Genomic DNA, 23,511 nt, shown 5'->3' with positions numbered 1-23,511 from the left:
CCATGTTATTGTTATCACTCCCCCAGCTGTCTGTTAAAAGGACGGGTAGAGACGTGCTAGTGCTCGGCCTGCTGGGTAGATCAGGGGACACTGGCTCAGCTGTCTGTTAAAAGGACGGGTAGAGATGTGCTAGTGCTCGGCCTGCTGGNTCAGGGGACACTGGCTCAGCTGTCTGTTAAAAGGACGGGTAGAGATGTGCTAGTGCTCGGCCTGCTGGGTAGATCAGGGGACACTGGCTCTGCTGTCTGTTAAAAGGACGGGTAGAGACGTGCTAGTGCTCGGCCTGCTGGGTAGATCAGGGGACACTGGCTCTGCTGTCTGTTAAAAGGACGGGTAGAGACGTGCTAGTGCTCCGCCTGCTGGGTAGATCAGGGGACACTGGCTCTGCTGTTGTGATCCACGGTTCTTAGCATCAATCAGCAGAAGCGGTGATTGTCTGTAATGGGTGATGATGTGTGCCACCATCGGATAGGTCTGGAACATAAAACATGAACCAATACATTAGCAGGGCATAATTGAGCTGTGTCATAACAGAAGTTGAAACATAACAGGTAAGACGGGTTGCTGTACATCTAATTGAATCTCGTAGTTGATGTTTTGGCAAAAATTGCTATATAACAAACTTTCAGATGACAGATTCATGGATCCAGTTCACAAAGCTCACTACTTCGTCCTCAGAGTGATTGATAATATGATATAAAATGACACATATTACTCTGACTGGTCATAATTAGGGATATGAGTTCATTTCTGACCATGTGACCTGGTCAGGAACAATTCTTGGCCATAGTCAGAATGAATGAGGCAGATATTGTGTACCTCTGAGACCTTCAGACCAGTCCCCAGCAGAAACTCATTCTGTTCACAGCGGATCTGGATGTTGTAAACTTTGTCCTGGTAGAGTACCATGAGTGTATAGGGCTGAATGGACGAACGTTTCGAACTATCCCGTACCAGAAATGCACCGTCCTAAACAGCAAATGAAACAGAAAAACATTGTACATTATAGTGGTGTTTGTGTTGTATTCTATCAACAAAGAGCACTGGTGAACTATCCACATAAAAAATATATTATACAGTATATTGTCATTTTGGACAGTGCATTCGGAAAGTATTCAGACCCCTTGACTTTTTCCACATTTTGTTACGTTACAACCTTATTCTAAAATTGATTAAATAGTTTTTCCCTCTCATCAATCTACACACAATACCCCATAATGACAAAGTAAAAACTGTTTACATTTTWTTTTATTTTTTACAAAGAATAGCAAAATACACACTGAAATATCACCATTACATAAGTATTCAGACCCTTTACTCAGGACTGAGTTGAAGCACTTAGGTAGCGATTACAGCTTCAAGTCTTCTTGGGTATGATACTACAAGCTTGGCACACCTGTATTTGGGGAGTTTCTCCCATTCTTCTCTGCAGATCCTCTCAAGCTCTGTCAGGTTGGATGGGGAGAGTTGCTGCACAGCTATTTCTCCAGAGACGATCAATTGGGTTCAAGTCCGGGCTCTGGTTGGGCCACTCAAGAATATTCAGAGATTTGTCCCGAAGCCATTCCTGTCTTGTCTTGGCTGTGTGCTTAGGGTGGTTGTCCTGTTGGAAGGTGAACCTTTGCCCCAGTCTGAGGTCCTGAGCACTCTGTAGCAGGTTTTCATCAAGTATCTCTCTGTACTTCATCAAGTACCTCATCAAGTATCGCTCCGTTCATCTTTCCCTCAACCCTGACTAGTCTTCCAGTCCCTGCAGCTGAAAAACATTTTTGGTACCCTGCCCCAGATCTGTGCCTCAACCCAATCCTGTCTCAGAGCTCTACGGACAATTCCTTTGACCCCATGGCTTGGTTTTTGCTCTGATATGCACTGTCAACTGTGGGACCTTATATAGACAGGTGTGTGTGCCTTTCCAAATCATGTCCAATCAATTGAATTTACCACAGGTGGACTCCAATCAAGTTGTAGAAACATCTCAAGGATAATCAATGGAAACAGGATGCACCTGAGCTCAATTTCGAGTCTCATAACAAAGGGTCTGAATACTTATGTAAATAAGGTATTTCTGTTTAAAACATTTTATACATTTCTAACAATTTCTAAAAACCTGTTTTCGCTTTGTCATTATGGTGTATTGCGTGTAGATTGATAAGGACAATTTTTTATTTAATCCATTTTAGAATAAGGTTGTAACGTAACAAAATGTGGAAAAGGTCAACGGGTCTGAATACTTTCCAAATGCACTGTATGTGATATTGCATTGTCCCTTCAAAAACCATTGTCACGATTAATCTGTGAGTACAGAGTGTGAATGTCAGTTTGCCTGTTATTACAGTTAATCAGGTGTGTGAGTGATATTGGCAGCAGAAGATGTCTCACCATGTTGACCTGTCTGAGACAGCCCTCCGCTTGACCCCGTGTCACCTGACCAACGTACCACTGAGGGTTCAGGTCCTACATATTCACACAGGAACACAATCACACATCAATCAGATGGGATTTGTGACTTTGTGACCTGTTACTAATTTCTGTGATAGGCTTCAGACAACAACAAAAAACACATTAACAAAAATCCCTGGGTTTGCAACATGTTTCCACATTGTTCAATAGAAGTGAGTTGTTAAATGCTCCAAATGACCATTATTTGCACATACTGTACTATATGAGGACCTGGTGAAATATTTGATCTATTCAATAAGAGCTGACTAGTCTTAGAGACAAAGGGCTCTGCTCAACACAGCTGTTGAGATTAGTGGTTGGCAGCCTGAATGTACAATACTCCCTTAGAATAACAATGCAATGGCGCCACCTACTGAGCGACGCAAGTCATTGCATCACTAGACCACATCCAACATACAAGTATGTACGGTCATGTCTGTCTGTCTGTCGGTCGGTCGGTCGGTCGGATCACCTGTTCATCCTCTAGGTCTGCCGGTGGGGGGAGAGAAGCTTGCATAGGTGGCGGAGCGGGCATAATGTGTCTGTCTGGCACAATCCTAGAACTGCCCCTGGGTGAGATGGCTTAGAAAGAGAGAAAGAAATTAGAATCATACCAGTTATCAAAAGGAGAAGTTGTGAGTCATATTTACACACTGTACAGTATATTTTAAGGATGGGTACTGAAGTGAGAACAAAGCACTCACATGCCTGCAGTGCCTGCAGTTTTGAAGGTAGAGATGCAGTGGAAGCGATATTAGGAGGAAAGCTGGAGACAGATGGAACAACAGTTTGCAGATTAACATTAAAATGTGTGTACCTTTTAATTCCATCACCTCCAGCATAGTTCTGTCCTCCATGTAAGCCTAGAGGCCATTTGAATTCCTAACTTTGACAAGACAAAACTGATCTTACCCGTCTGAATGTAAGAGTGGTCCGGGGAGCGCTGCTCTAGGGTGCCCTGGTCTAGGAAATGTGTTGGAGTTGTATGGTTTGGGCATGGGCACTAAAAGAGAGATACACTCATGCAATCACTATGACTGCATAGTCCTTCAATGTAAAACAGGATGAAGATTAAATAGCTACAATGTAAAGTTCCCTTAACAAGTAGAAAAAGGTTTCAGAAAATGTCTTACCATCATCTTGTACCTGTTGATGACATAATATTAAACATCTTATGAGGAGGAACAATAGACTTTTCTCAGTTACGACAAAGACACAGTTTGAAAATCCTTATCAGCTACTTCCTCCCATCATGGTGATGTCACCACGTGTACACTATGAAATACCCTTACCTCATTTCTTGCATCAGGCACATATCTGCAACACAAATGGAAATGACAGTTGAATACGTTGCTGTATTCACTTGCATATTGCCTGTTAGTGTTGAACTCAACAAGCGAGCACGAAGATTTAGTCAAATCCTGTATGTGCAACAACCAACAAATCATACAAAACGCAGACGGAAGACTGGAAGGGTAATCATAAAACAATACACATCTTGAGATGAAGAGTTCCTTCATTCTACAACAAGTAAAGGTCCTACGAAGCTGTGCTCTCTGGCAGTGAATCACCCCAGCTCAATTAGCTCCTGCTGACTAAACAACCGCAATTCCACTCCGTCACCCCATGTATTTCTGATGGAGTGTACTTCCTTATAAACCGGGTGGTTCGAGCAATGAATGCTGATGACAAAATTACATTGGTAACCAGTTTATAATAGCATTAATAAGGCACCTCGGGGTTTGTGGTATAGGGCCAATATACCATGGCTTAACTAACCACTGAATCACAGTGTGTTTATTTAAGGATCAGTTGATGTTTGGTCTATATGTGATGTGTGTCTGGAGCTGTGCCGTATGGAGGAAGCAGGGAGGCTAGGTGCACTGCAGACCTGTTGTTGTTCAGCGGGGCTCTGCCGACCGACGAGCTGCTCCTGCTGACACTACTTGACACAGGGAGGGGAGGTTTGGGCATTCTGGGAGGATCTGGACCCCTCTCTTCTGCCTGAGGCCTGGATATAGGAGCAATGTGAAGTCAGAGGTTCCAAAACTGGACAGTGTAGTTACCAATTCAGGAAGTTATAGCTTGGTTCATTTCTTGTAGAAAAGGCACCGTTTTTAGAAACTGAATGTATGTACAACAAATGTGGTGTACAGTGCCTTCAGAAAGTATTCACACCCCTTGACTTTTCCCACATTTTGTTGTCTTACAGCCTGAATTTAAAATGGATTACATTTAGATTTTGTGTCACTGGCCTACACACAATACCCCATTATGTCAAAGAAGAATTATGTTTTTCCAAAATGTTACAAATTAATAAAAAATGAAAAGCTGAAATGTCTTGAGTCAATAAGTATTCAACCCCTTTGTTATGGCAAGCCTAAATAAGTTCAGGAGTAAAAATGTGCTTAACAAGTTACATAACAAGTTGCATGGACTCACTCTTTGTGCAATAATGGTGTTTAACGTGATTTTTGAATAACTACCTAATTTCTGTAACCCACAGAAAGAAATTGTCTGTAAGGTACCGCAGTCGAGCAGATAATTTCAAACAGATTCAATCACAAAGACCAGTGAGGTTCTCCTATGCCTCGCAAAGAAGGGCACCTATTGGTAGATGGGTAAAAATAATAAAAGAGCAGATATCGAATATCCCTTTGATTATGGTGAAGTTATTAATTAGGCTTTGGTTGGTGTATAAATACGCCCAGTCACTACAAAGAAACAGGTGTCCTTCCTAACTCAGTTGCCGGAGAGGAAGGAAACCGCTCAGGGATTTCACCATGAGGCCAATGGTGACTTTAAAACAGTTACAGAGTTTAATGGCTGTGATAGGAGAAAACTGAGGATGGATCAACAAGATTGTGGTTACTCCACAATACTAACCTAATTGACAGAGTGAAAAGAAAGAAGCCTGTACAGATGAAAAATATTCCAAAACACGCATCCTGTTTGCAATAAGGCACTAAAGTAAAACTGCAAAAAATGTGGCAAAGAAATTAACTTCATGTCCTGAATACAAAAGTGTTATGTTTGGGGCAAATCCAAAACAACACATCACCGAGTACCACTCTTCATATTTTCAAGCAAGGTAGTGACAATTAAATCCATTTTAATCCCATTTTGTAACACCACACATTTCTGAAAAAGGTCAAAGGGGTGTGAATATACTTATGTGCAGTCATCATTCAAATAGAAAAGGAGGTGCATTGTCAATGACATTATGAAATAGAATAGCGAGAAGTCACATGATTGGAAAGCAATATAGAACCAAAATAAGTATTCTATACCTCCATGAATGTGGAGCAGGCTGCGTGTGAGAGACAAAACAAACATGTCATACACTTAATTGTGAAATCTTCATATTTCAAACTATTAGCAAAGAGTCTGGGATGGCCTTTAAACACTCATAGGTAGACATTCTTATAGCTATTAGCTATACAGTTATATAGGCCAACTATAACTTCAGCAAGCACATGCAAAGATTTATAGGCATATGTTTGTTCACTTGACATTGGGATGACAAGAATGTTGTTTGGACACAATACAGGACTAATCAAAACATAACCAAAGTTAATTCTCACCATATTAGTTGTGTTTAACTTCATTGCTGTGTGGAATAACAGATCAGGTCAGTATGAGGACATAAAAAAAACATGACATTATTGCTTTATGGTGATGATAAATCCCCTAAATGTGATTAAGTATGTAAATCTAACATAAATAGAAAGTATCCTCTCTATACTAACATTGACACGTACTTATGGAAGAGGAACTGTTACATGACATGTATCTGTGGGCAGGCAGGTGTAGGAACAGACAACTGCAGTAGTAAACATTTTCTTGCTAGGTTTAGATTGGTGTGAGACACGGGAGGTTGGTGTGAGACACGGGAGGTTGGTGGGAGACACGGGAGGTTGGTGGGAGACACGGGAGGTTGGTGGGAGACACGGGAGATTGGTGGCACCTTAATTGAGAAGAACGGCCTCGTGGTAATAACGGGAGCGGAATCAGTGGAATGGAATCAAATACATCAAACACATGGTTTCCAGGTGTTTGATGCCATTCCATTTGCTCCGTTCCGGCCGTTATTATGAGCCGTCCTCCCCTCAGCAGCCTCCTGTGGTGTGAGAGTACCTGGTATTGGAGATTCAGCAGGTCTTGTGTGCTCCAGTTTGGTGGGTTTTCTTCTGCGGTCAACTGGTGGAGCGGGGGCAGCATTTGAGGAAGTAGCAGGCACTTTAAAAGACAATATGAAAAGACAGGGTACAAATCAATACAAGGGAATAAAAAGTGTTCAAATGCTATATTTAAGCAATAAGGCACGAGGAGATGTGGTATATGGCCAATATACCACGGCTAAGATACCACCAGGCCAAAAAACGTGAACCCGAACCCTCCAAGATCCACCCACAGTTCCCCAATAGCTGTCCCTCAACCATTCGAGACCCCTCCCACAGTCCCCCCCAAGAATAAAAAATAAAAAATAAAAATAAAATTAATTCCATTCCCCACCCCCAAGAACCCCCCAATCACCAACAACCTAGAGAATGAACTAAAGAGAAAAAAGGAAAAGACAGAAGAAAACAGAAAACAACAATGCAAAAAAAATATAAAACAAAATAATACATTTAAAACAAAGGACATTAAGGACAACTAAAATCATAACAGCAATGCCAACTGTATATGTTTGTGTGCATGTCTGGCACTATTACATGTATGTGTCTATTCTTGTATGTGTTTATTTGAATGAGAGTGTGTGTATATGCATGTGTACACATATATTAGTAATTGACTGGCCCGGTCTCTCCAAATCTCCAAACAGTACTATTTCTAGGGTCAATTTTAGATCAATGCCATGCATTTTCAGCTATTTCTGAACATGAGACCAGAAACAGGCTACCTACCTGAGGGCAATACCAAAATAAATGGTCTATTGATTCTGTATCCTCACAACAAAATCTGCAGAGCTTCGATGACTTTATCCCCCAAATATTCAAAATTTTGTTGGTGGCAAGAATTCTATATAATAATTTTAGCTGAAAAGCACAAAGTCTTGAATCTTGCATTGTTTTATATATCAAGTCATACACCCTGTACCATGGAATCGGTACATCAAAAATCTCTTCACAACTATTTTGCAATCTGTATGGCACAGTTGTCAACATCCTGGTCCTCAAATGAAACTGGTATACTTTCCTATTTATGCTAGTTTTACTCCTCTGCCAGTTTTGATCCTTCATATTGGGTAGACAGACCAGTACCATACCTCCTCCCGCTGCCACCTGCCTCCTCCATTTTTGGGGTAATGCTGTAATCAATTGGTTGTACTCTTGGATTGAGCAGACCTTCCCGTACAATTCTGATAAGTCCATGAAGGACATAACTCTACCATTCCAATTTAAAATATAATTTAAGAACAAAAAACCCTTTTCAAACATCTTTTCCATAAATACAGGTATTTTATCAACCAGCACATTTGAGTTCAGCCATAATATTTGTTGTAATGTTTGTTCTATCTTTTCAGGGGGATGACATTTAAATTGTAGCCAGCTCTGCAATGCTTGTTTGAAAAAGAGAGATACTTTGAAAAAAGTATCATTTTCAATTAATCGAGAATGAGACATGGCAATCTGCACAAAGGCAAAAAGGCAATTTTTAAACAATGGATGAGCTTTTCTTAGTAATCTACTTGAGAACCATTTAGGGTTCAAATAAAACTTTTGAACGAGTGAGGCTAGAGAGAGAGAGCGGTTCAGTGGTTTTATATTTAATCATCTCAACCCACCCAATTCATATTCATTATATAGATAGGCACGTTTTATTTTGTCTGGTTTAACGTCCCAGATAAAGCGAAATATTTTTTGCTCATATGATTTGAAAGCGAATCATCAGGAGTAGGCAGTGCCATAAATAAGTGAGTAAACTGAGATATGACTAAGGAGTTAATCTGGGCAATTTTTCCATAAATAGACAGGTATTTATCTCTCCATGGTTGCAGGATCTTGTCTATTTTTACAAGTTTTCGATTGAAATTGATTGTGGAGAGCTTATTTATATCTTTTGTGATATGAATACCGAGTATGTCTACTTCACCATCAGCCAATTTTATAGGTAAACTGCAGGTTAATTTAATTTTTTACTTTTTTAAAGATCCAATATGTAATATTGTACACTTATCATAATTAGGTGTTAGTCCAGAGTACAGAAAGGTTATTTAGATCTTCAATGAGACATTGCAGGGATCTAGCTTGCGGACTTAATATAAAACTTGAGTCATCGGCATACATGGATACCTTTGTTTTTAAGCCTTGTATTTCTAATCCTCTAATGTTGTTATTGGATCTGATTTGAATAGCTAGCATTTCGATGGCCATAACGAATAGATATGATGACAGCGGATACCCTTGTTTAACTAATCTTGACAATTCAAAACTCTCTGAGAAGTAGCCCCTATTTACTATTTTACACGTGGGGTTGCTATACATTATTTTTACCCATTTTATAAGAGAATTACCGAAATTGAAAAAATCCAGGCATTTATAAATAAAATCCAGTCTTACTTTATCAAATGCCTAAGAGATGTTCTTTACGCACAACGCAATGCAGAGTGCCTGGATACAGCTTTTAGCCGTGTTATATCACAAACCCCCAAAGTGTCTTATTGCTATTATAAACTGGTTACCAACGTAATTAGAACAGTAAAAATAAATGTTTTGTCATACCCGTGGTATGCGGGCTGTCAGCCAATCAGCATTCAGGGCTCGAACCACACGGTTTATAATTATAGTTAGATACTAACATTCCAGATTGTACACTTACACTTGCCAGTTATTCTGCCAGGGTGCTGGGGAGATTGCTCTCTTCTGGTTGGGGGAGGCTGCAGCAGCTGCAGATACAAGGTATGAAATGTAATGTTGAATGACTGCGTGGAAGGAGGGAGGGAGAGAGTGGAGGAGTGAAAAGGGGGGTGTAGTCAGAGGGAATATACTCACACTAGGGTGACTGGCAGAGGGGATTGGAGGACCAGCCCCAGGGCGTTGGGTTGTTGGAGGAGGATGGCTTCTAGCTGTACTGCGGTGCGGTGTACTATCTAAACACAAAGACAGATACAGACAGAAACACATACATACAGACATACATACAGACAGACAGACAGACAGACAGACAGACAGACAGACAGACAGACAGACAGACAGACAGACAGACAGACAGACGCGTACACACAAAATTGTATCAATGTGGGACAAAACAAATTAAAATGTTGTTAAAATTGAAAATCGCAACACATATTCTTTGTGAGGGGAGTTGAGCACGGCAAGGCAATGTTGTATTGATGTCTCCGTACCAATGTATTCCCCGTCAGCCATGGGCTTGGCAGCACGGAGCTGATGGGGAATCTCTTCAGGCGCCTCAGACGGAGGTGACTCATAGCCGTTGTCACTGTCCTCATGTCCAACTCCCTCTGTTGGTGACTCGTAATCTCCCCCACTGCCATCATCTTCCTCAGCATCTGGATTCTCATAGTCTTCGTCACTCCCCTCATCCTGGGAGAGACAGACAACCAAGTTGATTACTGATGGAGTGATAAATCATCTAGGGAGGAACACTTTAACGGAATAAAACAGGAAGGAATGGTATACCAAATACAGACTTACAAATTCATCCGGTCCCCAGGGCTGATCCTCTTGCGGCATAGCTGTAGTAAGTAGCAGTACAATGGTAAAATTGGCAATTTATCATGGTCCAATTGCTTCTCTGTTGATCATAATAACTTGATCTAAGGTAAGGTCTGAAATAATCCATACCTGGTTCGTATTTTGGTGCTGCAGTTCTGGAGAAAATACAGAGGAGAGCAAAATTGTGCTTGGATATTGCTTTGAATTAAATTACTACAATTGAATAGCTAAGAATGGCAATAAGTGCACACCTTTTAGTAAAGAATCTCCTTTTTTCTTCTTTCCTGTTGATTTCACTGCAGATTTTGGAGATGAGTCTGCAGAAAGAGCATACAACATTGTGGCAGTAAATACAGCTACCATGTTTTGGGGCAAACAGTGCTTCCATCTTTAGTCACACAGTCGTGTAGCGACACAGTCAATAACTGCCTTATAGTTATGTTCTAAGCATGTGTCCGTATCTTCAATATTGTGAGCAGTGATTGGTGAGTTCTATTTGAGTCTGCCACTGTGACAGGATGTGGTATCTGAAGTATATTTAAGTTTCAATTTCAGTCTTTGTCTCCACATCTTCTCTAAAATACGGCACACTAGTACACTCCTCCCTCTCTGTCTATCTCTCATGTTCTTCATGGTCTCGCTGCTTACTCAGTTTCCTGCCCTAAAACACTAATGTAGCTCCATTTTCTTGCTGTTGAATAGTTTCCTTCCCCTGTGCAATTATCATACTTCCCAACGTATTCATAGTTTAATGTAATTGTTGTAATGTTCAGTTTTCTAAAAATAATGAAAGAGAAAGTAATTAATTACTCACGGCGCATGGATTTTGGGGAATTTCTGATGGTCATTTTCAGTCATGTTCTACAAAATGATAGTATTTCCATCAAGTGATACATTACATGACAGTCAAAGCATTGTTTGAATATGAAATCCCTGATCAAAGATACATAATTATACAAGGAACACATGGGAAAAGGGACACACATCTGCTTCATATCACTTACCAAGAACCTTTCTCCACTTATGCTACATTTCATAATGACTTTATCGCAGCCACTTAAATTCAACTGTAAATGCATAGAACAAATGAATTAATATGGATCCTGGGAAACAGCTTTGAATATGATGTTGTAAGACAGAGAACTAAGGAAAAATGTTACAGGTTGTGAACTACTGTCAACAAAAGGTTCAATAATTTATCCTGAAAAGGACTTACCTTCTTCATGTAGTCTGCCAATTGGTGTGGATTCCAGTCCATTACCACTGACTTGGATGGCACTCGGTCAAAACTCATTGTTCCCTTCTCTTCTTCTGAATATAAATGAAATACAAAATCCTTTGAAAGACAATTGGCTGCAACACCTCCTCTGTTACGGTGCAGTCATATCCACAGGCATGTTCGACTTCGAGGCCTGTCAGAAAATGGCTCCTTGTATCTTGCTGCTACGCCCTGGCAATGCTCTGTCTGGCCCTTTGTCGAGGAAGTTTGCAGTCTGACCAGTATTCAGAGAAATAAAATAGGAAGATATTACTCTTTCACCACACAGAAAAGCAGCACGACACCCACCACAAGTGCAATCTGAGGACTACAGAAAGAAGAAAAAAACGTTACTATTTTGTCTCCTTCCTCTTCTGTGAAATCATGTTGGGTGTGTCAATTGTCTGGTAAGTGATGAAATCTATTCACCAAGAGTTATGTATGATCTGAAGTCCAGACAAGATCAACACAAACATTTAAATGTCAATATCTTAAACGGTAGGCTAGTCAGTTATCTGAGAGCTCTGAGAAAAGAAAGAAAGAAAGAAAGCAAACTTCCTCATGAGTTTCCTGTTGACGATGACAGTGGGGGCAATAGCAAAGAGAAGTTACAGCCCCTTCTAAGAACAATTGCAGTTAACATAGAAGCATAACACTATACACAATAAACCTAATGACACACACACACACACACACAAGCACACACACACACACACACACACACACACACACAAGCACACAAACACACACACACACACAAATCACATAAATTGTTGTTGTTACTATTTTATTTATTTATTATTACATAAGTGTCACATATTTCATAAGTTTAGATGGGGAACAGTACACAGAAACTTTTGAGGGCCACACATTTAAAATGTCAGTTATTCTAAAATAATGATTTATGCATGACGTATTTATATTCAGAATGAATCTTATTTTGCTTTTATTTGAACCATAAAATGAACACACATTTAATGTTATCTGACAAAGGTTTGGACGACAACAGCCAACTTATTTAACTTTAATGACTTGAGACTTCAGCAAGGTCACTAACTTGTAACAGAAAATAATCCAAGACTAAGGCCAGTAGTGATGGGCATTCGGCTCTTTAAAAAATATATATGTTTTGTATTTTTTTCAATTCAAACAGTTTGCGATAGTTTGACTATGATTGGTGTTAAAACAATTCTAATTAAATTATTAAATGAAATCATACTCTACCTTAACCACAATGTATTTTAAAATGCATTGGTTTGTTATGAAAAAGAATGCTATTAAACATTTTCATTTAAAGTAACTTTTTAATGTATATAAACAAAGTCCATATAAATAACCATTCAAAGGAATACAATCTGAATAGCATAATAATAGAATATTGCACCATATCAAAGAAAAACAAATAACAATGTGCAAAACTGCAGCATCCCACTTAAAACATTCAACTGGTCTCTCTTTTCTCTCTCTTCTTCATTGCCATGTTATAACCAGCAGCACACAGCAATGCTGACCATATTTTGCTTTTATGAGACATTTGCATTCAGAAATGCAAGCTGCCTCAATTTCGAGGGGCTGATGCGGTTTCTTCTCCCAGTAATTATTTGTCCCATTTTTCCGAGAAGACCCTCTCAGAGGGAACGGATGTGGCCACTATGCAGAGTCCCCCTGTCATGACTTTAGTAAGCTGTGGGTAGACAGAGGCCTTGTTCTTCCACCAGCTCAGAGGATCTGCAGATCTTTAGAGGAGGGGCTCCTCCAAATAGGACCGGACCTCCATTATGGCATCTGCTGAGGGATTCCTTCGTGCTGCATCCCCAGTTGCTCTCTCGTCAAACAGCATCCAAACAGCAGAGGTTTGTGGCACTACTGCTGGTGCTTCTGCTCCATCTGATCCCTCTTCTTCCTGTTGCCTGAGACAGCTGACTGCTGGGGCTGTCCCTGCTGCTGAGGTTATTCTTTGAAGAGCCCTCCCTCATGCATCTTTGGTTCATTGGTTGACACTGCGTGTCTGATTGACAGGAACAACAGGTGAGGCTGTTAGTCTGAGCAGACAGTCAACAGTCAGAACGAATGTGTGCTCTTGAGCATTTAGGCCTATATTATTTTATACATTTTTTCGTTCTATTCATTTAAATATTTTGATTATTTATATCTTAATTTTTCAATATTTTTTTTATAAATAGATTCGGCTCTTCTGATATTCGAGCCGGATCCCAACGTTCACCTACAAGAGTAGGCTCTTAGAGCCGAATCGTTCGCGAACGACCCATCACACAGGCATTTCGCGCTCTCTTCGGCATAGGTTTTTGACATGAAAGATATAATATGTTACTATTGCAATGATAACAAGACCACTGAAATGATTGTAAAAAAGTGTATTCTTGTTGCCAAATACTTCATACACAAACAAAATTTCCAAAATTCTATACTAAAATTACAAATTTTTCTGATTGAATTCAACTATCTTATTAAAACATTAACCCTAATGAATAACAACAAGAATAACATGTTCCTGAATCATTAGAATACTATTTTGTGAATACAATTGCACTAAAATTGTTTATTTTTTGTATTATTTTATTGATATTTTTTTGTATGTTTGAGTATTTTCTTGTTAATACCTGTGTTTTGTTTTGTTAGACATGTTTAATGTAGCAATGTAAATAGATTTTTGTATTATGAATAATAATAAATAAATAAAAACGTTTTTTAATGATTAGCTAATCACACAGGTAAGGATCTTTGACGTAATAGAAGCACCCGAATGCGAGTTCGAAAAAATGCAACTTATACTTTGCTAGCTAGCTACTTATCTTCAACCTAGCCTGGATATATGTATGTATCGTGTCTGCCTCCATCACGATCAGTCACTTGCGAGCCTGATACCGTGAACCACACATAGCTAATGTGCTTATACGTGTAACATTAGCTAGGCTACTTCTTTGTTTTGCCATTGCATAGTTAGCTAACGGCTGCGCTAACGAACCAGATTGCAAGCTAGTAGCTAGCTATTTATGCTACCAGCTTGCTAGCTGTACAGTTTTTTGACATGGCTTTCCCTGARTCGATAGCTGTCCATGATGCGTTCATCCTCCTCTGCAGCTTCTTTGCATTGTGTGAGTATTGTTCATGAATATGTCTGTCTGACAGGCAAGCTAGGTAATGTAACGTTAGCTAGCTAGCTAGAGTAGTAAAGTAAGATCTTACTGTTATCTCGTCTTAGTTCCGTGGTTGCCATGGCGCCGCGAGGAAGCTTTGGCAGAGAGCTCTGTAAATGTAGATATTTTTGTTATTTTAAGTATTTTTTAAATATTTTTTTTCTGGGGGTTGATAACCTGTTGAGGGTTGGGCTAAAACATATGTTGGTGACTCATGGAGTTGCAGGACTGACGATGGCAAGTATGTTTACTTGTCTTGGCTAACTATAGCTAGCTGGCTAATTTAATTTGAATAATGCATCCAACACCTGATCAACACAGCACCGGCTTTTTATTACACCTTCCCCTGTTTCTGGAAGGACGTGGACTGTGCGAGTGGATTACAGAGGCTCGCCTCATAGGATAACTGCCGAACTGTGGTGGTCTCTCAGGCTCTTATAGCTGCAGAAGGATGACCCAGGTGGGTGTTACACTTTCGGTGGTGGATGATCCAGCCTATACAGAGCCGTAACTGTGAACTTCAACGACAGAAGTGCCTGATGAAAAGCTCCTGGCCTGTCTGACTGATGTTTCTTCCTCCCTGGCTGTACCATCGACGCCACCACCACTCAAGCTACTCCTTTATTGAACGGGATCATCATCGATCTGTGGAAGACATCTCCAATGAACTGCCAGCTGCCTGAATTGTTAAAAACYTTTTTTTTTTTTAAATAAAGCGACCTAGAGATTCTGTATGAAAAGCGCTAACTATATAAAATAAATATAATATTATTATTTGATGATAAAAAAATATATATTCTAACTTTACTTTCAACTCTGATTGCACAGGCCTCAAGTTTGGGTTTGCGTTTGTGGAGGCAGGCAAAACAGATCCAAAGAACGTCTCCAATGTCATCTTTAAAAATGTAGCAGACACATGTAAGTTGACATTTTTTGGTAGTTTCTTTTGCCCAGTATGAAGATAATCAAGGAGATTATCAAAATATACATTTCATGAGATGAAAAAACATATGCCAAATTGTTAGAATTGATCAAATTGAACTGTGTAAAAGTGTAATTGTTTGCCGGTTTGCTTTTATTGAGCTGCACAACCATAGTTGTAAATACATTTTTAGGCAACTGCGCTCTTTGCGATATCAAAATGATAACTTTGAAGGAGAGCATTGTGTGAGTGTTTAATCTGTGAAGAATCAGGAATCACATCTTAAATATATTTTTTTAAATGTGACTAGAATGAGATGAGGCTGTATTCTCAGGATACTTACTGTAGCTGTCACATGCTTACAGGCCTCCACCAACACCAACCCATAAACACGTTGCAAGCTTTATGCTTGCATGTTAGTGCAAGAAGTGGCAATAGCATGCATGCTGCTTGTTGTTTCGATAGCAGTTTCCACTTCCTGGTGACTGATGTGGCAGAGTAGGAGTATGAACTATAGGCCTACAGGTCAAAGAAGGAAATGAGTAGGTGACTGTTTACTTCATGAAGATCTTTAATCTGCTGGAAAAAAGTATTCATGTTTTTATGCAATGCAACCGACTTAACAAACGGCCTAATGGATAAACCTAAGTTCACTACTTATTTTAACCCATTCCATCCCTTGTTTGTTTTCAGTTGTCACCTTGCTGGCTTTCTTTCTCCATGGCTATGCGTTTGCCTTTGGGGAGCACAACGCTGTTATCGGAACCCAATTCTTCCTCACACTGAACAAGACGAACATGGTAAACTTCTTCTTCAACTATGTTCGCTGTGCTGTGGCCACTACTCTGGCACTAGGGGCTGCCAACGAGAGGACAGAACCAATCGGCTACCTCATATCCGCATACGTTTTCTCAGGTATTCTCACTCACTGATTCTAAAACCACAGTTTTTGGGCCACTTTCCCTTCACTCAATACTTTTAAGGTGAGGTTTGATATATTGCTTGTGTTCAGAGTCTCTCTGTTTCCTCAGGAATAATCTACCCTCTGGCTTGTCACTGGGTCTGGGACCAGCAAGGCATCTTCAGTCCAACCTCCACCTCCTACCCATCACAGGTGTGAACCAGTCACATCACATACCATAATCAAATTCAGGATTTAACTATGCATTACAAGCAGAGAGATTCTCGTATTGACCCACATTTCCGTTCAGGACTATGCAGGCAGCGGTGTGATCTTCTTGCTGGGTGGTGCAGCGGCAGCTGTCTCACTGCGGGTTATAGGATCACGGGCTGGACGCTGGAGTCCCCATTTCAAAAGGACAGAGCACAGACAGCCTGTTAGTCATGGATACAAGTGCAAAGGCCATCTGAAGACTACACAAGTAGATGCATTCTTCTGCATCCACCAACTCCTTGTCTCCCATGTGTATGACTGTTCTTAGATGGTGGTGCTGGGAGGATGCCTTCAAATGCTGGGCTTCTTGGGCCTGGTGATAGGCACTCACCCCCGTGTGTTGGATGCTGATGAGGGCCTGTTACTGGGGCTAGGCACTGTCAACCTGCTGCATGCTGCTACAAGCGGAGGACTCTACGGACTAATGATCCAACGCATCGATAAGAACTACTATGATCTCGACAGCATGCTCTCTGGGGCCATTGCTGGCATGGTAACAGTTCGGGGCTTGGGAGTTGTTGGTCTGTTGTGACTGCACATCATCTATGGGGCTTGTGTTGACCTGTGCATAATCAATAACTAAGCATTTGTTTTTACGCTGATCTCAGAGTCCGGTCTTTCTGTGGTGTTTACAGGTGGCAGTGTGTGCAGGAGTAGACACCTACATGCCTGGTGTCGCAGTCATGTGTGGGGCCACTGGATCTCTCCTCTTTATTGGCTTTCGCCGCTTCCTCTGTGCTGTGAAGGTGGATGACCCCCTTAACATCATCTCTGGTTAGAATCATATTTCTGATTGAAATACAACAAAAATTTGCCTCCCATCTCCAAAACCCACATGAATCATAATGCGTCTCACTTTCTCTGTCAGGGTACTTAATTCCAGGGGCCTGGGGCTTGATGCTTGCTGGTTTATTCTCTGATCATGGGGCTCTTGGAGGACATATCCAGGTGAGGAATGAAACAGACCACCCTGGAGTTACCTCTGCTGCATAATTGCTGTAGTGCACAACATTTATGGAGTTGGTTCTCCTTTTGTTATTATTTCCAGGTGTTGGGGAACAATTGCATTGTGGCACTGGTGTTATTCTTCTGGGCAGTGGCTATTATGTACCCTCTTCTCTCCATACTCATGTGTTTTGGAGTGCTGCGAGTCCCCCGCTTCATGGAGAAACAAGGTGAGATACTGCAGAGCAACAGTATTCATTTCAGCACTGGAAGCTAAGAGGAATGGTACATTTTGGTATGCATAATGATGCATTATCTCTGGAATAATGTAAGATCTCTCTCCCTGGTGTGTCTTTTACAGGAATAGACAAAATCAGACACACGCTAAGGCACCCTCACGGCACCAGGAAGTCACTGAACTAACCCCAGACAGAAACATCAATCCAGAGGCAATGAAGTTAAACCTGGGGATAATTTGAATGTTTTTTTCTAAACAATTTCTTAATGCATAACTAAAACATTTGTTAGCAAGCATATATGTTCCAGAGTAATCCTCTTTTGTTTGCACCATAGTTTCATATTGAGAAGGATGGCAGTACAAAATATTTACAAAGTCAAACAATTTATTGTATGAATCACAGATGTCTTGAGTAAGGCCAAACCTACTACACACAATTGCCCCATGTTTCTAGGTGGAATTTACTAGGGAAGCATTTAGTTATGAGGTTGTTATTTTGGGGGCCGAACAGTTGAAAAGGCAAATAAAATGAAATGCACTGTCCAATAACTGACATCTTTGAGCAGATAAACATCCACTATATTTGCGTGAAAAAACAGGTAGTGCAACTAGTGGAATGTAGGCAAATGAACACACAAAATAATCTTTGAGGTCAATGGGAACCTGTTGTAAGTTATGATTATTATTTTTTAAAACATCTGTGGACATTTACCCTAAATTCGGATATAAAATTCCCAATAAATTACGAATTGTATTACTATGACATGTTATCCCATTCTATCAACCACAAACCTAGCAGTTTCAGGGACTCCTCAGACTGTATGTACAGCATGCGTTTAGTTTTTTGGGGAAGCTGGTTTGGGAATAGAATGGGGGGGTTTTGGGGATATGATGAGTCATAGAATACCGACCTGGTGGCAGAACGGTTTGCTCTATAGCCAACCCTTTTGTTGTGCTCATGACAACAAGTAGCTGGCTTAAGCACATCTGGGAACAGGCTGATAGAATACTACAGACAGCAAAGTTTACTTTGATCAGCCGACAGGGAGTAGAGTGTAAAGAAATGCATAAAGTCTTTAGGTCATTTGCCTTTCTTTGAGGAACCAAACCCCGAGAATCCCATCACAGCAGCCATTTCATCATCCTCCTCGAAAAGATCCTCCTCTGCTTTACGCTTCTTTTCCTTCTGCTTCTCCTTCTTGTAAGCCTTTGCTTTCTCCTCCTTGGAAAAGTGACAGGGATACATGCTTTCACGATTTGTTTTAACATGGCTTAAATMATCATTATACTCACTTGTTAGACATACCAGGAATGGCATTTATTTCCTGACCTAAACTAATACACATTACATCCATTTGGACTGACAGAGTAAGATTGACAGTATTCTAGCCCCATCACTTACCTCTTCTCGAAGCTCTTTCATGCGCTCTTCAAAATCATACTCCGTCTGCTTCTCCTCAATCTTCTTCTTGTTAACTTCAAATCGTTTCTTCACCTGGTCCAATGAGGATCGCTCTACGCGCATGGACATTCCCAGATTCCTCTGGTCTGTGAGGAGAAAGTAGATGAGAAAACAGATTACCAATTTAGCCATCTACGCTGCACTTTAATTTTTTMMGGTATTTTACACCCTTTTCCGATCTTGTCTCGTCGCTGCAACTCTCCAACGGGCTCGGGAGGCAAAGGTCGAGTCATGCATCCTGTGAAACATGACCCGTCAAACCGAGCTTCTTAACACCCGCCCGCACCAATGTGTCAGAGGAAACACRGTTCACCTGACAACCGAGGTCAGCCTGCAGGCGCCCGGCCCGCCACAAGGAGTCGCTAGACCGCGATGAGCCAAGTAAAGCACCACCCCATCCCCTAACCCYGACGARATTGGGCTAATTGTGCGCTGCCCTATGGGACTCCAGATCACGGCCGGTTGTGATACAGCGCGGGATCGAACCCGGGTCTGTAGTGACACCTCTAGCACTCCGATGCAGTCCCTTAGACCGCTGCGCCGCTCGGCAGGCCATACGCTGCACTTCTAATGTAGATGACAATGTTGTGCATACTCACGTTTCTTTCCATTGATGTGGTCCAAGAAGTTGATGGAATCCTTCACAACACAATCACACACATTGCAGTAGTACCTGAACATTAGATAGAAGAGGTTAGCACTCAATGCCTTTATCAGACACCTGTATCACTTGTCAAAAAGACAATGAAATCAATTAGGGCTAATCTGTATCCATAAATAATATAATGCATACAGCTCTTAGATAAGGGAGTGACAATACAGTGTCAACTTCATTTCAGCAGCATCTTTGGATGCCAGCCTCTTACCCGCCCATCTCAGCCTGTGGTGTGGTCTTGGTGATAACAATGGTTTTACCCAGCTTGGACTCGAGGTCCACCTTGTAGTCCCTGTGTCGCAGGAGCTCCCGCTTGACTGGGGGCGCTGGCTTGCCTGAGAGAAGGAGGCATGATAATTATGTATATGTTCAAGGTGTGTTTGTTCTCTATTCATTACTCACAGGAATTAATCGATTCGTGGCGATCAATTTCAGTTGGAAGCTTTCACTTAGAATTTTGCCTCCATAGTTTGACGGTTTAGGTAGAAACACTTCATCTGTATTATTAACTCCCATGTGTTAGTTACAGGGGCGAATGGATAATTACCATCTTTTTTGTCCCTCTCCTCATCGAGACGTTTTTGAGCCAGTTGTTCATACTCATCTTTGTCCCACTTTCGTCGAAAATCATTCTTGCTGCTATTACCTCCACCACTGGACTTTAGCAACAAAACAAAAAAAAGTTACTTTAAGAAATGCATGATGACAGTACATTTCAACACAGAACAATTACTTAGTTTTTACTTCCTACCTATAGTTCTCAAACCGACTGGGGACCAACAACCGTACCTTGTATTTGATATATTCCTGAGCTAGCAAATCTGATTCAAATTGTAAACTAATTATCAAGCCCTTGACTAAGTGTATCAGGTGAACTAGTTCAGGCCTACAACAAAATTGTGAAACATCTGGGGGGGTCCAGAGGAGAGTTTTGAGAATCAATGAGTTAGACAAACAAACAGCCATTGGTAACAGTCACAAGCTTTACTAGTTAGTTAGCACGGCTAGCTTACGTCCATAATGGCTGGTGATTTTACAAAGTTAGAATTTATCTCAAACGTTCTACTCTCACACGAATTATGACATACAAAAGTCGTGTTGATMTCACTCTATAACCTTAAGGATTAATTAGCCTCGCGAATTTAGACGATACATACCCCACTGCCGGACGCCATTTTGTTTGTAACAACGTTTTGGAATACGTCACTGTCGCAATATTTTTGGGATGTAAAGTATATTGTCGTTTTTATGTCGAGCGCCTTGTTTTAATTAGGAAAAATAAATGGCCTATTCATATCAAGTCATAGATTCGTCATATAATGGGATTTCTAAACAAAAGCTGACACCTTTCTTAGATTTTTTTATGAAATGGAAAAATCGAATGCATTGCATTATGGTAAACAATCATATTCATCATTATTATCTACTGTACATCAGATAAGATTAGCTAGCTATTAAATTAAGTACTTTAAGCGTACTGGGATGCCGGACCAAAGGGTTGTCACTAGTTAGCCTACCACAGCCACAAAGTAAAAATAGGCTATATCGTCAAATTTAATGAATTTAGTTGTGAGGTTGTCATTTGGGGGCCAAGTTTAAGTTTAGGCATAAGGTCTTAATTTAAGTTTATCGTTAGGCATAAAGTTAGCAGATTTTAAGAAGATAGGGTAACATGGGGTAAGAGCCCCCCCCCCCCAATGCCTAATAGCTGAAACAAAAAAGCAAAGTTTGGAGAAACATTTTTGGCCATGTTTAGGGTAGCAAACTATAAAGGAAAATAAATGCCTACAGTTTAAATGTTAACATTTATTTTTTAGGAAAGGGGCAGCTAATAGAAGATTATGCCATAGGGTTTCACAGAAGTGTCCCTATTTTTTTTTTTAAATACAATTTGACCTATTTTGCACATACATTATCTTTCGTCTTTAACCTTACACTCCATTATGTACAGTTAAACTAAACTCATCATCATTTGAATAAGGCACGGTTTTATATCCCAACAGTCTTTAAAATGAATTCAAGAGCAAACGGTTTTCAATAGTTTGTAATATTGATATTTTTCATTGGAATTTAACTGATTAAATGTTGATTAAACACACACACATTAAGCATTTCATAACAATAACTTAACACAATGGCATTTTCCCAGATTTTTTTATTGACACAAAGGTCACAAATGAATCCCACGACAGTTAAATTTGAGCATAGCTCTTGAGCCCACCTCGGACACTGCTTGCACCGTATCCAGTCCCCACCGGTAACAGAGAAGAGCTCATTTAGGGTGTTTGTTGTGGTTTTGGAACCTGGAACAACCTTTTTCAGTGGCACCACAGCTTTTTTTCTGTGTCCTTTTGCATTCTTACTTCTCTCCAAGTTGTTTTGCCTTGTCCTCCAGGAACCTCTTGTGGGGTGAGGCGGTCAGGACTGTAGCTGACTCAGCCTTTATTTTGCTAGGACTCGCCTCCTGTGTCCTTGGCCAGGGGGACAACTATTGAACAAATGAGTATTGGTTCAATAAACATGTATTTCTAATCACTCTATATGCTACTTTATGTTTCCTAAAATGAGTGCAAACATTTATTTTTCTTACCAACATTTAGGAGGGGCATCTTGTTCCCAACATACTAATCTAACATATTACTACTTCACTAAAAAACAATCAACATTTTTCTCTCTAAACAAGTGGAAGATTTATCTTAAGGCTTCCCTACATGTACATTTAATAAATAATAATGGATCTAACTTCCTTGGATTATATCTATAACTTTTTCTAAATTGCAATTGAAATTATAAACTTACCTCAAAATCGTTTTGATGGAATTATGCCATTTGTAGTTGATCAAGGAAGGCTGAGGAACTGTTGATTTAAAAACTTTTTATTTTTATTTTTTTTACATCATGTGGTTTTTGTGAGAATTACAGGGGGGTGGGGGGCATCTTACCCCATGGGGCATCTCGCCCCATATAACTCTATATTTGGACTTGTATGCCATGGCAGCCTTCAGTTCAGGTGTCTGCTGACTGATCTACAAAGAACCTTGCATTCTAAATAACTAGCCCTACTCATTATTATTTGTAAATCAGTCAGTCAGTCACAATTTACCAACGATACATTACGGATTTCGTCTTTAACCTTACACTCCATTATGTACTGTTCGCTGCTCTGGCACCCCAATGGTGGAACAAACTCCCTCACGACGCCAGGTCAGCGGAGTCAATCACCACCTTCCGGAGACACCTGAAACCCCACCTCTTTAAGGAATACCTAGGATAGGATAAAGTAATCCTTCTCACCCCCCCCCCCCCCTTAAAAGAGTTAGATGCACTATTGTAAAGTGGTTGTTCCACTGGATATCATAAGGTGAATGCACCAATTTGTAAGTCGCTCTGGATAAGAGCGTCTGCTAAATGACTTAAATGTAAATGTAAATGATTTGATCCTCTTGAACAAGGACAAATTGTAGAAATAAGGGTTTTAGCCATAACTATGGTCTTGTTCCCCTGCTCAGATGTTGCATGCTTCAAAATCTTCGACTGTGTCATCGACTGACAGATTTCTATAACATGGTGCTTTCATGAGC

The 23,511-nt window shown here is 40.4% G+C and overlaps 3 protein-coding genes across 3 annotated transcripts; 1 reads left to right on the top strand and 2 right to left on the bottom strand.

The window, feature by feature from the left end:
* Positions 1–61: 61 nt before the first annotated feature.
* lcp2a (lymphocyte cytosolic protein 2a) lies at positions 62–11,863 on the bottom strand. The gene is made up of 21 exons (XM_023968858.2): positions 11,335–11,863; positions 11,123–11,185; positions 10,933–10,979; positions 10,370–10,435; positions 10,248–10,273; positions 10,098–10,138; positions 9,788–9,986; positions 9,435–9,532; positions 9,262–9,328; positions 6,577–6,678; positions 6,024–6,049; positions 5,730–5,749; positions 4,331–4,450; positions 3,732–3,756; positions 3,573–3,585; positions 3,352–3,442; positions 3,144–3,205; positions 2,912–3,021; positions 2,380–2,454; positions 820–969; positions 62–474 (listed from the first exon to the last, which is right to left on the bottom strand). The coding sequence occupies exons 1-21, from the start codon at positions 11,410–11,412 to the stop codon at positions 322–324; spliced, it is 1,632 nt and encodes a 543-aa protein (XP_023824626.1). The 5' UTR covers positions 11,413–11,863; the 3' UTR covers positions 62–321.
* Positions 11,864–14,120: 2,257 nt separating this feature from the next.
* On the top strand, positions 14,121–19,008 carry LOC111950843 (putative ammonium transporter 1). Its single transcript, XM_023968751.2, has 10 exons — positions 14,121–14,492; positions 15,363–15,452; positions 16,150–16,371; positions 16,488–16,570; positions 16,668–16,793; positions 16,899–17,123; positions 17,266–17,404; positions 17,499–17,578; positions 17,679–17,805; positions 17,937–19,008. Exons 1-10 carry the CDS (start codon positions 14,426–14,428, stop codon positions 17,996–17,998), a joined length of 1,221 nt encoding a protein of 406 aa, XP_023824519.1. The 5' UTR covers positions 14,121–14,425; the 3' UTR covers positions 17,999–19,008.
* Positions 18,181–21,177, bottom strand: zmat2 (zinc finger, matrin-type 2). The gene is made up of 6 exons (XM_023968753.2): positions 21,088–21,177; positions 20,478–20,589; positions 20,142–20,265; positions 19,875–19,948; positions 19,216–19,361; positions 18,181–19,035 (listed from the first exon to the last, which is right to left on the bottom strand). Exons 1-6 carry the CDS (start codon positions 21,103–21,105, stop codon positions 18,895–18,897), a joined length of 615 nt encoding a protein of 204 aa, XP_023824521.1. The 5' UTR covers positions 21,106–21,177; the 3' UTR covers positions 18,181–18,894.
* Between the last annotated feature and the right edge of the window lie 2,334 nt (positions 21,178–23,511).

This window comes from Salvelinus sp. IW2-2015, linkage group LG23 (assembly GCF_002910315.2).
Source record: "Salvelinus sp. IW2-2015 linkage group LG23, ASM291031v2, whole genome shotgun sequence".
Taxonomy (NCBI): Eukaryota; Metazoa; Chordata; class Actinopteri; order Salmoniformes; family Salmonidae; genus Salvelinus; species Salvelinus sp. IW2-2015.
The sequence above is the reverse complement of the archived record's forward strand: the minus strand, read 5'-3'. Positions and strand labels throughout refer to the sequence as shown.

Excerpts from the sequence above, each read along its gene's own strand:
- lcp2a (XM_023968858.2), bottom strand. The coding sequence starts at position 11,412 with ATGAGTTTTGACCGAGTGCCATCCAAGTCAGTGGTAATGGACTGGAAT. Across the intron at positions 9,329-9,434 it reads CCTCTGCCAGTCACCCTAGT|CTGCTGCAGCCTCCCCCAAC; the intron begins GTGAGTATATTC and ends TTGTATCTGCAG. Across the intron at positions 5,750-6,023 it reads AGTTAAACACAACTAATATG|CCTGCTCCACATTCATGGAG; the intron begins GTGAGAATTAAC and ends TCTCACACGCAG.
- zmat2 (XM_023968753.2), bottom strand. Across the intron at positions 20,266-20,477 it reads GGAGAGGGACAAAAAAGATG|GCAAGCCAGCGCCCCCAGTC; the intron begins GTAATTATCCAT and ends TCCTTCTCTCAG. Across the intron at positions 19,036-19,215 it reads TGAAAGAGCTTCGAGAAGAG|GAGGAGAAAGCAAAGGCTTA; the intron begins GTAAGTGATGGG and ends CACTTTTCCAAG.